The 14,377-nt window shown below is 38.4% G+C and overlaps 1 protein-coding gene and 1 pseudogene across 2 annotated transcripts; one reads left to right on the plus strand and one right to left on the minus strand.

The window, feature by feature from the left end:
• Window positions 1-1,088: 1,088 nt before the first annotated feature.
• On the minus strand, window positions 1,089-7,892 carry LOC127623001 (NAD(P) transhydrogenase, mitochondrial-like; annotated as a pseudogene).
• A 5,262-nt stretch (window positions 7,893-13,154) lies between these two features.
• c29h15orf48 (chromosome 29 C15orf48 homolog) lies at window positions 13,155-14,257 on the plus strand. 2 transcript variants are annotated; one of them, XM_052097641.1, is made up of 5 exons: window positions 13,155-13,249; window positions 13,368-13,431; window positions 13,525-13,613; window positions 13,834-13,894; window positions 14,053-14,257. In XM_052097641.1, the coding sequence occupies exons 2-5, from the start codon at window positions 13,390-13,392 to the stop codon at window positions 14,119-14,121; spliced, it is 261 nt and encodes an 86-aa protein (XP_051953601.1). In that variant the 5' UTR covers window positions 13,155-13,249; window positions 13,368-13,389; the 3' UTR covers window positions 14,122-14,257. The 2 variants fall into 2 exon arrangements, with proteins under 2 accessions (XP_051953601.1, XP_051953600.1); XM_052097640.1 differs by lacking the exon at window positions 13,155-13,249 and having other exon boundaries at window positions 13,256-13,431.
• Window positions 14,258-14,377: the final 120 nt, after the last annotated feature.

Here is a 14,377-nt window from a genome sequence, read left to right on the forward strand (position 1 = left end):
GTTGCCATTTCATATACTGTGCACGACCAATGTTCTTCAGGCAGCAGCAGTGGTTCACCACGATAGATGGATAGATGGAGGACACTTACTTTCATGTCCCAATCCCACCACCACAAAGGCTATTAATCTGCTTTGCATTCAAGGGACAGATCAATAAGTTTCGTATCCTACCATTTGTTCTTTCCTATCCCCATGTGTCTTCACCAGATGTATGGCTGCAGCCCTGTGTCCAATCTAAGCTACAGGGTTGCAGGTGCTCCTGTACCTGGACAACTGGCTCCTCTGCACTCCATCTCAAGAGCTGGCAGCAGAAGAAACCACTCTGCTGATTTCCCATGTTACCCGGCTGGGCCTCACTGTAAATTTCAGTAAGAATCTGCTAACTCAGAGTCAATCTGTGAAGTTCATAGGTATCACTCTGGACTCATGGTCAATGAAACCATCACCGTCACCACAGCTGGTGGACAGTATCCTGCAACTCCTTCGACAATTTCAGAAACAGCCAGACCTTAAAAAAATTATAATTTAAATGTACATTTTACCCTGTAACTATTTTAATATTAATAAATGCACAGTATTAAAGGTGTTTTTTAGTAACATGTAATTGCGATTAAAGTGCTAGCTAAGATGAATACAGAAAAAAGTTGGGCCCCCTGCCTGCCAAGTTTTAATATGGATAATCTGGCCCCCATAATAAAGTAGTTGAAGAGCCCTGCTCTATGCCATGTGCTCAAACACAGAACATTGGTGTCAGGATCCTGTCACAACACAATAAACAGGAATGACAAAAGTAACATTTCAGAGGATGTGTGAGAGTTTATTCTTGATGCTATGAATTCAGAGTCTTTTATTCCACCATCTGCGTGGCTCTCATATAAATACTGCCCAAATGTTTGACCCTTTTTCTCTTTATTTACAGAACGGCCATGGTTTTATCAGCTCTTTTATCAGTTACAGATTTGTTTTGTCTTCGTTCTAACACAATCAAGCTGTTGACCTGCCAAGACCTGAGGAAATTAAAAACTCTGGATATAAAATGTTAGAATTTGTCGTGAGATGATGTATGAAGGATATTTTGATTATATCCCTCATTTAAGAGGTTGTGATGTGTCTTGATGTTGGGCTAAATCTGAGCTCCACACCAGATCGAATGAACCAAACAACTCAGCTGGAGGAGTGTGTGACCGTGAGTTGAGCTTTCGTGTGTGCAGTTTTGAAGTAGTCTGTGTATCTGACATCACAGTCTTGCCCTGTTCTCTCAACATCTTCACCATGTCAGCGATGGGATACTACGCCTTTGCTCCACACAGACCCCAGCCTGTCACAGAGAACACACACACACACACATTTGGCAGTTAGAGTGTGTGAATCATGTAAGTTGGGATTCTGTTATTAATCTTTTGTTTTCTTTCTAGAGCTTTAAACAGTGTGAGGTAATTTCAGAATCCCCTAAATCCCTTTTATTTGATGTTTAAAGATCTACATTTGCTTCAAGTTTACTGCTAATAACTGGAGGAGCGTGGAGAATTGTGTCATCGCCGTGTGCGTGCACAGACATTCGGGGAAATCCGTTTGATTAGATTCAGATTGCAGAGTTTCCTAAAGCCCAGATGTCTCCCTGCAGAACAACTCCATGATGATCGCGTGTAGAGGCAAGACACGCACAAGCACAGATATGTGACCTGTGCTTGAGTGTGGGGTACAGTTGGGGTGATGTGGGGTGAGTTTGAGGGTGGGGTGTTAGAGGGGGCGGCACTGGATGTGCTATGTGTTTGGGGGGTATTCAGGAGTAATCTGCGTCTTTGATTGGGTCTCTCTGGGATGGTCAGACTCTTTACACTGTTCAACCTCTCTACATCAGTCTCTGGTACTTATCAAGTTTCTCTCTTGTTCTTTAATCAAATTTTTTGTAGTTGTTTGTGTCAGTGGAGTTTAATGGTTTGTTCTCTGCTGTGGCCCCCTGAGGGGCTGCGGTTTAATGCAGGTGTGTTTGGAGGACAGAAACAGATGTGATTGTGTGTGTGTGTGTGTGTGTGTGTGTGTGTGTGTGTGTGTGTGTGTGTGTGTGTGTGTGTGCGTGTATTTATCACTTTGTGGGGACCAAATGTCCCCATAAGGATAGTAAAACCCGAAATTTTTGACCTTGTGGGGACATTTTGTCGGTCCCCATGAGGAAAACAGCTTATAAATCATACTAAATTATGTTTTTTGAAAATGTAAAAATGCAGAAAGTTTTCTGTGAGGGTTAGGTTTAGGGGTAGGGTTAGGTTTAGGGGATAGAATATAAAGTTTGTACAGTATAAAAACCATTATGTCTATGGAAAGTCCCCATAAAACATGGAAACACTACGTGTGTGTGTGTGTGTGTGTGTGTGTGTGTGTTGTAATATGTTCTGTGTTTCATTGGAGTCGGTTGGGAGTGTGTCTCTGTTTGTGTCGGAGTTCTGGAGTGTTTTAAGAAACAATGACCTCTAGTGATCACACAGCTTTGATCTGAAAAAGGAACTAAAGTGAATTTTATGGGTTCATTGCAAGTTCAGTACTCTCAGTAGAATTTGTGTTATTATGCTGATTGCCACAGTAAATAATTTTGACAAATCTTTTAAAAAGCAAAGATTGTGTTAACAGTAATGCACTAGCAGAAGTTCTCAACCTTTTTTATTCCAAGGACCCCCACTGTCTGAGAAAATATTTGAAGGCCCCCCATGTAGGCTATTAGACATTTATAAGATATCTATTAGAAGATATTTCCTCTGATACTTCTACTGTAATGATGACATCTTTTCCCCCAAAAAAATGTTATGTAAGAAACTATTAGCATCAATAGATTAAAACAATTAATCATAATACATTTTGTAATTCAAGAAATGTCTAGAACTGTATATTCATAAAAAGCAATCTGTTGAAGGGAGTTATTAATTTTATTTTAGCATTTTCAATAAGTACATTTATAATTATTACACAAAAATTATAATAATCTACCTTATTTTAAATAATTTGAAGAAATTAGTCCCCTGGAGGTGTGCTCAGGCCCCCTAGTGGGTTCTGACCCCCCGGTTGAGATCCACTAAATAAAAGCACACAGGGACATGCAATCCAAGGAAAGTGCAGCATTTCAGAAAAAGAAAAATATGTTCATATATGGAAAAAAGTAAAATAAATTAAAAACTATATTTACCGAATTTGACATTATTGACAATTCAGTTTAATCTAAATGTTTCTCTTTAAGTTCATCCATTTAACATTACTTAATTATTGTGTAGAGAAAAGATACACTGTCAACGTACTACAACGTATGCTAAATATTTTCCAAATCAATAGGATTACACCAATTTAAACATTTTTGGATGATACGATACCCAAAAAAAAAAAAAAAATATATATATATATATAGACTGATACTGATATTTTGTCACTTACCCACCTTATTTTGTCATAAGATCACTATTTAGAAATTGTGCATAACAAATGTACAAAGAGGAACAAAAGCTATTGTATTATACTAACAATAAATAATTTCCATTGAACATTGATTGGATCTGTTGAACACATGTAAGGAAATATTTTAAGAATAAAAGATAAATACAAGATTTAAAAAAAGAAAACAATATTTTATATATATATACTGTTTACAGTATACACATACATTGATTTTTGTGGGGAATTTATTTTTATTTTTATGCTTCTAAACAATAGAACTTACATTTGACATATTAGACTAGAACATTCAAAATTCATATTGTGAATAATTATATTTGACAAACTTAATGGGATCTCATTTATTTTGGTTGATATTTCTTTAAGTTACATAACAAAATGACTATAAACTTACTACAACACCATAAACCTACTTAATTATAAATAAACCATCAGTTAACCGTCAGATAAATATCTGCGTTTTCAAGCTTATGCAATCGTACTGTGGTCATATTTGGGGGTCCTTGGTATAAAAAAAGTTTGAAAACCTCTGGTCTTAATCATTATCTTAGAGGTGAGACATTCTAAGTGGATGAACTTGTACTGTAGATATTCGTCACCATCATAACGCAAGTTTTGGATTTTTCTCTATGTAAAATATATGCACGCCCCAAATAAATATTTGCACCAACTGGATTCAGTTTATCATGGCGCACTGAGATTCATTACAGGGTGCAAACCCTTTACACATTGTTGCACTCTGTATGATCTGGTCCAGTGGCCTTCCCTTGCTCAGCGCAAGCTAACCCGGTGGTGATTGTTTATATATAAATCCATTATTGGGACATTGCCCCCTTATTTATGTAGGCTTATGTCCTTCAAGCCCAGCATTCGCTCTCTGCGGTCTAATGATAATCTCCACATGATTGTGCCTAGGGCTCGAACAGAGTTAGGGAAGCAAGCATTTAGAATTTCTGCTCCATCAGCGTGGAACCTATTACAGAATGACTTAAAACTTGATAACTTGGTCTCCTTTGGTCACTTTAAGAGGCTAGTAAAGTATCGGGAAGCAGGCACAATGGGCACCTGTCCCTGCTTCCCAAATTAGGATAAGCCTATTGTATTGTAATTTGTTACATTTGATCTCTAACTTTTGTAAGGCCATTGTATTTTAAATTTTTTTTTTTTTTTTTTTTTTAAGCGTGGCTGTTTTGTATTGTTAATGTATTATGTTTTGCATGTTTATTGTATATTTTGTATTTTATGTGAAACTTTTATTGCGGCTTTCTTGGCCAGGGCTCCTTCGTAAAAGAGACTTTATTTCCCTGGTTAAATAAGGGTTAAATAAATAAAAAATAAATAAAAAGTTTACGGGCTTTACATGTTCATGACAAGATAAATAAAATATTACACTGACAGATTCAGTAAGTGATTTTTTTTTCACACTCATTCTTAAACATATAATGTTTAAAGCTAAAGCATGTCATTTCTGTGGCAGTAGATTCACCAAACAGAATTGTAAAAATAAACCTTTTTAAAAAGTTTTTCCATGACTGTGGAAACCCTGTTAATAACCTGCATAATTCAACTCATGGCTCTATAAATGTTTGTGTGTGTCACACCAGGTGTTATGATGATAGTATTGGCCTCTTTGATCATTTCGATGGACTGCTCCATGTTCACATCTGTGTGTGTGCCGACAATCTCCATGGGCTGGAGGTGGTTCCATATCCTCCAAGAATGACATTTGGAAGAGACCGATTCATGGCCTGCAGGAACACCACAAACTGCAGATTCAGAGAAACTGAGCTTTATTTATTCTCGTTTATTATAATCCTCCATGTTTACTCACCACACATATGATGTAAGACAGGATGGCACCAGACGAGCCAATCAGAACGCCCACAATGGTCATGAGGTTATCGTCCAATAAGAATCCCTCAGTGCACAGAGCCCAGCCAGAGTAACTATTTAACACCGTAATATCTACGAGCATATCAGCCCCTCCTATAGCTGCTGTGAGCGTTACACCCTACACACACACGAACACTCAACTTCATGTTACTCAGATTTTTCCTAAATTAATTTAGGGTTTTCAGTGATTTTACTCCCAGCAGACAGCCCATGCCTGTGTTGAAACTGTTACTCAACATGAAGGGCATCATGCCCCCCACTGATGCCGCCATCAGACTCGCATTCAACATGTGCTGCCCCGGCATCAACAGAGCAGCCGAGTCCAATATACCTGACAATACACACGCACACACACGTTGTGTTTCCATGTTTTATGGGGACTTTCCATAGACATAATGGTTTTTATACTGTACAAACTTTATATTCTATCCCCTAAACCTAACCCTACCCCTAAACCTAACCCTCACAGAAAACTTTCTGCATTTTTACATTTTCAAAAAACATAATTTAGTATGATTTATAAGCTGTTTTCCTCATGGAAAGCAACAAAATGTCCCCACAAGGTCAAACATTTCGGGTTTTACTATCCTTATGGGGACATTTGGTCCCCACAAAGTGATAAATACATGCTCACACACACACACACACACACACACACACACACGTCTAAACATCTCTCTTCCTCCAGATTAAATGATTACAGTCTATTGTGAGGAAAATAAAATCACCAGTAAGTGAAGACCAAAGGTTTTACACAATAACATTTATGATGAACATCTGTGAGGTGTCCAGCCTAAAATATACAGACCAAAACATTTTGAAAATAATACTGTATTCTTGAACATTAAGGTTTTATTGCTGCTAAGTGGTTGTGGATGTCATGGAATATTCTTGAAAGATAATGATCAAATAAAGCCTTCTGCCTCTTATCTGCCATCTCTTAAACTTTCAAGAACTTGAGTGCCAATAAAAGAGACAGAAATTACCTAATACCAGTCACTTCTTATTTTGTAGCTCTTACTGGTCTCATAAAATCAGATACTAGACAGAACATCTCATATAAACTGTTCTTAACAAACATTGTTATTGTGTAATGATTTCACCTTGTAGTTTTCCACAAGCAACCAGAGATCCACTAAAGGTCACTCCACCAATGTAGGTGCCCAGATAAGCCACAATCTTCAGCACATCAGCCGCTGGGTGGACGTCCAGGTGTGGGCGATGCAGGTAAGAACCGTCACAAGACCAACCAGACTGTGGAAGGCATCGACCAGCTGAGGCAGATCTGTGATCTCAGTGCGCTTTGCAATTGTCAAACCTGATATTATAATGTAACACATATGCATTAAATACACAAACAGTCCACATGTACAAAAGGCTGGACACACATATCTGAATTTGGATTTGTTTTTTAAGGCTTATGCATTAATTATTATTTACTTAATTATTATGAATTATTAAATGTATAGTTCTCCCAAAAATTATCTATCCATTTAAATCCATGTCTTCTGAAGCGATATGATAGGTGTGGGTGAGAAAAAGATCAATATATAAGTATTTTGTTTATTTTAAATCTCCACTTTAAATTTCTTCTTCTTGTGTTTTTGACAGTATTTTTAAATATTTTGTGTATGGCCACCAACTGGGAAGGGAGGAGAATTTATATTAAAAAAGGACATTAATATTGTTTCTCACACACACATATCAAATCATTTCTGAAGACATGGATGTAACCACTGGGATAATTTTGATATTAATTGTGCTTACAGATTAATTTTAATTATATGTTAATGTACAAAACATTGTGCACACTGTATAGTTCTGTATACTCTGTACAGTTCTGAATATTTTGCATATTTCTACTATATTTTATTTTATTTGTATCATTATGTGGGTGTATGTCCTTAGTTTATTGTTGGTTCTGATTGTTGTTGCACTGTGGGACGAGGAAAAATGTATCACTACATTACATCACATGTATGTAATACATATGTGACAAATAATAAAACCAAACCTTAAAAAAATATTCTTTACAAAGAAAAATGTATCAGTTGGAGCATTTTGTGAATGAAAAGCAGTCATCAATTGTCCAGTTTACAAGGAAACTCCTTTAATACAGTTTAAAAGGCATCACAGTATTCAAATCATTAAGTTAATTTGGTCACTACATAATTACTGTACAGACAGAAACACAAAAACAATAATCAATAATAAAATCCACAATCCAGGCTCAGTGAGATGAAACTGTCACTGCCGTTCAGATCTTATCCAGAGTTCCTCCTGTTGCCATGGCGAATGACATCTGTGACAGCAGTTCTGGGGGGGTTTCAGTGCACCCAGTGTGGCTATGATGCCCCCTTACGTTACAATGTAATATTAGTGCTTTTAACTTGTATCTATTGGCATACAGTCTTTGTTTTTCTATGAAATTCTATTAAAATAAAAAAAGATCTGCAAAATGCTTTAACTATTCTCTCTTTATGTGGGCGACTCAGAGAAAATACCTGCACAGGTATGATACACTTACAGCTGCACTGACAGTGATTTGATGCTTCTGTCATATAAACTGCAATAATTGCTGGTTTCTAGTGTGTCTTTCTCACGGGCTCAATGTTGACATTGTCTCTGTCTCTTTCTGTGTAAGTTGTTTGTTCAGGCACGTGCGTGCGCTCCCTTCATCGTGTTCCTCAGTGAAACTGACGGTATGGTGGGTTCTCGAGCAGACAGCGGTTCCTCTCACAGCGTTCAGTCGCAGGTTCTGTCTGATCTGTTGACTGAGCCGGACGGAGTCGGGTTTCAGACCCGTGAGATACGGAGGAGCCGCAGAAATGTCGTTCAGTTCGAGGGAGGAGAACAGGAGGAAACGAGACAGCATCAGGTCACAGATACAGCTGCTTTCTCTTTATTTATACAGTTACAGACGGTCTACAATTTATATATGAGGGTAAATCTCACAAAACTTGTCTAGAACATCTGCAGGTCACATTTCACCCCAAAATCAAAATAAATAAAAAATAAATTGTGGGGGTAAGGGCATGGCCGAACATTCCTCTGGGGAGAGAGGAAGCGGTAAGGGGTTTCACCTGAGATTAATTGCTGCTAATTGTGATTTCTCTGTTCACAGTGTGAGGTGGGAGATAAAAGGTTGCCCAAAACCCCAGAGAGGAAGAGAGAGCTTCACATACCCCGAAAGAGTGCTGTTTGAATCAACATTGTGCTTGAGTGCAGGGCATGCCCAAGCCTTTATGGGGCCCTAAGCAGAATTTGATTTGGGGGCCCCTCGGTGCCGCCAATATGATTGAATATAGTCAATGCATGATTATTCGCACACTATAAATCTAACACACCCCTTATCAATTGTATTAGTTGTAGCTGTGTTGCTTACAACATACCAATGTCTGCCTGGCATGATTTTACCCTTTTACGGTTTTAATTGTAACAGTAGCACACCTATATTTACCCAATCTTGTTATCCCTCTGTTACCAGTTTTGTGGACTTCCTAGAGAACAATATGCAGCAGAAGCTGCACACTGCATCATTTCTTTTTGAATAAGTGACCAGCTCCACTTACATTATTTCCCCATTAATTAATTTTCTGTAGGTGTAGGTGTAGTGGAAGCTTCGGCCATCAGGTTTTTCAGGGAATGTGAAGTTTTCCTTTATAGGCAGTGGCCCTCTGCTTACCAGATCAGTCCTTTCTGAGTCGGACAGGATAGATGACCACTCAGCTGGGTCAACTGGAGGAGCTGCTGATCCATGGTGTAGGCTGGAAGTTGCTAAGGGGGTAGATGTGACATTGATCCAAATGACCACAAAAGTAGAAGGAAATTACATTAATAATTATAATTATAAATATTAATCTCAGGATATTCTACAGTAACTGAGCAAATACAAAGGCTGCTGTGCTTTTATCTTGCCAGATCCGCTGAGGTTGAAACAGACATGGAACAGTAAGATCAGTGGATGCACGTGCTGGGAAGTGCTTCTCGCCTGCAGAGGATGGACCTGATGAAAGATGAAAATAATAATAATAAAAGCTAGACATGTTAGATGTCATATTAGAAGGTAATGCAACTGTCTGTCAAAAACAAAAAAAAAGGTCTCACAAAAGGCATGGTTTATCCATATAAATATATTGATCTGGGATTGTTGAAAAATCATCATCAGCTGTAGCACTGGAACTTGGGGCAGGTGGCATCGGTTGTGCCCCACCTCCAAAATATTTCAACAGTGCTCCTAGGGAAGTTTCATAAGAGTACATATTTGACAGAACAGAATGTTATTTTCTCAACACAAATTATTATACACAGCAGGTCATCTGTACTCCTAAAACAACAACTCTTAATCTATAACTAGCTAACTGAGGCATAATGATATTGGAATATAATAGCAAAGACCCCAAAATGGTAGACTAATGTAAATAATTCAGTTTATGGAACAGAAGCTTATTTTTATTACAAAAAATATATACCCAGGAAAGTTATTTTTACACAGAAGACAAAAACTTTAATCTAAAACTAGCAAAGTAATATCCATCCATCCATCCATCGTCAACCGCTTATCCTGTGTACAGGGTCGCGGGGGGCTGTAGCCTATCCCAGCTAACATTGGGCGAAAGGCGGGGGACACCCTGGACAGGTCGCCAGTGCAAAGTAATATGTTGTACTATAATATATTAAGATGTAAAGGCTATTTACGGATGTTTAATCAAACTTTCCTAAAAAAGAAGATATGCTAGGCTATGTTAACTAACTAGCCAGCTAATGTTAGCTCGTAACATAGCCAGCAACTTAACATACCTTTATCTTGCTGTTTTTCTCTTCCTCTGTTTTCTTCTTTTTCCTTTTTTCTGCACCAGAGGAATATGTCCTTTTTTGTGACATTGCTGTCTGAATGTGCTTGCATCCAGCAGCCCGTTAACTTTAATATTGCGTTTTTGTATAATTACCATTGTCCATTGACATTGTATATCACAAAAACAAAATCAAGCCCTGGTGGCCACGGGGCCCTAAGCAGCCGCTTAGTTCGCTTATGCCTTGGGCCGGCTCTGCTTGAGTTTTTGTAAAATAAAATAACTTTTTGAGTTTGATCCATTGCCTCCCGCTTAATCTCTCCGCAGACGAATGCTTGGCCATGACCTCGCCCCCACTAAATTATATTTAGCATGAAGAAAAAAAGCAATGCAAGAAAATCATAATAGTCCTAAAAATAGGCTTAATTATAATATATATTATATTTATATAATTATGTTTATGACTATATTTTTGCTAAATAAAAAGTAACAGTCAGTGTCTGGTGTGGCCACCAGCTGCTTTAAGTACTGCAGTGCATCTCCTCATGAACTACACCAGATTTGCCAGTTCTTTCTGTGAGATGTTACCCCACACTTCCACCATGGCACTTGCAAGTTCCTGGACATTTCTGGGGGAAATGGCCCTAGCCCTCATCCTCCGATCCCAGACGTGCCTAATGTGATTGAGATCCGGGCTTTTCGCTGGCTATGGCAGAACAGTGACATACCTGTCTTGCAGGAAATCTTGCACAGTAGCAGCAGTATGGCTGGTGGCTTTGTCATCAGGCGCGGAGTTTGCGGGGGGGCAGGGGGAGCATTGCCCCCCCTGGTGGCTGAAACGGGTAATTGCATTTTTTCAACAAAAAAACATATTGCATTGTTTAAAAAAAAGATATTATAAATATTTTAAATAAAACAAAACAACTAAATGGTGGTAGGTAATACATCTGATTTTATATACTGCTTTAGTAAAAAAAAAAAATCAGGGCTCTGGGTCATGTGATAGGCTAACGTAAATCCAGCGATTCTCAGCTACCATGTAATAGCGCAGTTATGTGGTCGGACTCGTTACACCAAAATATGGGCATAAGGAGATTTTTAAAACGTCGAGCTCCAAATGACACAAATAGTCAGTCATCGGGATCTAAGGATACAACACAAACAACAGTAACCGATGATGACGATATGCAAACAGACACTGCTGTGAAATTGGAGGGAACACCGAGCAGCTCTGGATCAGCAGCAGCAACCGCTAGCAGTACTGACGTTCACTCCACGCCCACAGATGCGCTAGCTGCAGGTAACCCCAACAAAGATGATCTTGGAGAAAAACACAGCTGTCCCAAATGTTTCATGAAGTAGGCTACAACAAAATGCGAAATATAACTTTGCCACAATGTGTTTCAAAAGTGGAGAGTATTGTGTGACTGTTAATTTTTCCCTCTCAAAATGTTTTAAGTGTTTCATGAAGTACAACAAAATGCGAAATATAGGCCTAACTTGTTTTTTAATCCCTCTCATTACCACAATGTGTTTTGAAAAAAGGAAAGAAAAACTTTAAAAATCTTTTCGTTTTGGATGAAGATAATATTTTAACAGTGCAAAAGTGGTCCACATTTCATTGATCCTAATTGTGTCCGAAGTTCCGAACGAAGATGCGATGCGAAGTCATGTGGCTGTTTATGCGAAGTTCTACCGGTTTACAAATATGATTGTATTGTAGGCCTACTGTTTTTTTCTTGGGTTAAAAATAAATATGTGTTTATTTAGCATGTTTGTTTTGTCCATATGTGCTAGTGCTGAGTTCCCCAATAGACCTTTTTCACAGACGGCGATGACGCGTTTCCGCCTTATGTAGCAGCGTAAATCTCACGAATAATTTTATTTTATTAATTTTTAAAATATTGAGAGTAAATTTATAACATTATGCTTTGTGTTATATTACCATGGAATTCGTTAAAAATTAATTACCACAGCTGTGAGGGGTTTCTATTAAAGCTGTTGAGGGAGTGACAGTAAATTTGGCATCATCTGAAATTTTAACGTCTTATTCCACCACTCTCTATTTTTCTCCTTTTCTGGAAAGTCATTCAAACGTAATAGTTGATTTTTTCTTTTGGTCTTGGGGCAAATGGGTAAGTGAAAATAATATTTGCTGTGATCTCCCATTCACCGCTGTCGAAGTTTACCCTGCAATCGTTTACTTCCGCGTTCCAAAACCTGGAGTGTGAAAAAGGTCTATTAATAAGCCATGCAGGTCCCAGCTGCTACAATTTTTTTTTTTTTTTTTTTCCCCCTGGCTCGAATGTCAAACTCCGCCTATGTTTGTCATGCTGGAAGGTCATGTCAGGATGAGCCTGTAGGAAGGGTACCACATGAGGGAGGAGGATATCTTCTCTGTAACACATAGTGATGAGATTGCCTGCAATGACAACAAGCTCAGTCCGATGATGCTGTGACACACCGCCCCGGACCATGATGGACCCTCCACCTCCAAATCTATCCTGCTCCAGAGTACAGGCCTCGGTGTAATGCTCATTCCTTCGAAGATAAATGCGAGTCCGACCATCAAACCTGGTGAGACAAAACCTGACATGACCCTCCAGCATGACAATGTCATACTGCTTGTTCTGTGCATGATTTCCTGCAAGACAGGAATGTCAGTGTTCTGCCATGGCCAGCGAAGAGCCTGGATCTCAATCCCACTGAGCACGTCTGGGACCTGTTGGATCAGAGGGTGAGTGCTAGAGCCCTAACAGCAAGAACGGGCAAATCTGGTGCAGTCTATGATGAGGAGATACACCGCAGTAACTAATGCAACTTACTGTTGACTGAAACACTTTTCGAATCGCTTATATCGAGTGAATAAAATGAATCGAATCAAAAGGACGATTCGCCATTCGGATATTACATTCCCCGTGCTTCTCTCGTTGAGTCCAGCAGGGGGCGCGCACAGCACAGAGCTGTTTACATAGTTTCACTATCAAGGTGAAGCGCATGATAGTGTAAATACTGTATGTCACGAACTGATGCGCCTGTGTGTACGTGCCAATAAACGCGTTTCGATGTGTTATATGCGCGCACAGTCAGGATGTTGCTGCATCTTCAATTCAACTTCATCACAGGTCTCTTAACTCTCATCATGTTTGACTCATTCAACTTTTGGTTCTCAGTACAGGCACTGGAGCTACATTAGCCTACTCTTGATTGTAAAAGATACATTGTGGATTTTGTTTTCGATAGGAAAGCTCATAGCTGTTGAAAGATGTCTGGTGGATTTCTACAAATGCTTAACAAGAGGAAGGAGGTGAAGATAATTTCAACAACAGTCTGCACTGCAGTGGATTATTATTGTATCTGTTTCATGTCCTCATTATTAATATATTTTTCATCTTTCTAGTTGATTCCTTTGATTGGGTTTGTTGGTTTTGCTGCACTTGGAGCAGCAACAGCCTCAATTTACTTTTTATTCACCAAACCTGATGTCATGTAAGGAAATTAGATCTTTATTACTTACTAAAATGTCCATTATTATTATTATTGGTTATAAACTGTTTACAAAACAAGAGTACATTTGTTTGTTTTTTTGTTATGTAAATTTAAGTTAATCATGTTGATTCCTTGCCTAATTAAAATGTGTAACACATGTATATGGGCATTTACCAGTGAGTTTTAGTATGCTTAATATAATGTTTATTGACTACTGCAGTTTAAACAAGACCAGAAACCCTGAGCCCTGGGAGAGACTCGATCCATCAAAACCACAGAAGGTAAAAGAGTCACTAAAATTCAATCCACTATAAAGTCTCAACATTACACTGCAACACTCACATCTATTCCATCATGCTTTGCATTGCTTATTAAATATTAAAAGTGTATGCTTAGTTCCATCTAGCTGCTTAAATGTCTCTGTTGTTTATCTTTTCAGCTTATAACTATTAACCAGCAGTGGAAACCAGTGGAGGAACTTGAGCTAGTGAAAAAACTGACAAAATGACACCATCTCCTCCTCTCCTCTGAATGTTCATGCAGATTAAATCAGGATGTCAGATCTGATTTAATCTATAAAACTATAAAACTGAATATATCTGTGAATGTATCCATGTATTTTTAAATAAAGAACAGCTAATGAGTGTCACGATGTTAACCTGCATTTTTGCTGTTACTGTCAAAATCACCTTTGTGTCGTGTTGTTACTGAAATCACCTGTTCATTGGAGTAAGACCTGCAAATTCATAAAACAAAAGGTGTTC

The sequence above is a fragment of the Xyrauchen texanus genome, chromosome 29 (assembly GCF_025860055.1).
Source record: "Xyrauchen texanus isolate HMW12.3.18 chromosome 29, RBS_HiC_50CHRs, whole genome shotgun sequence".
NCBI lineage: Eukaryota > Metazoa > Chordata > Actinopteri > Cypriniformes > Catostomidae > Xyrauchen > Xyrauchen texanus.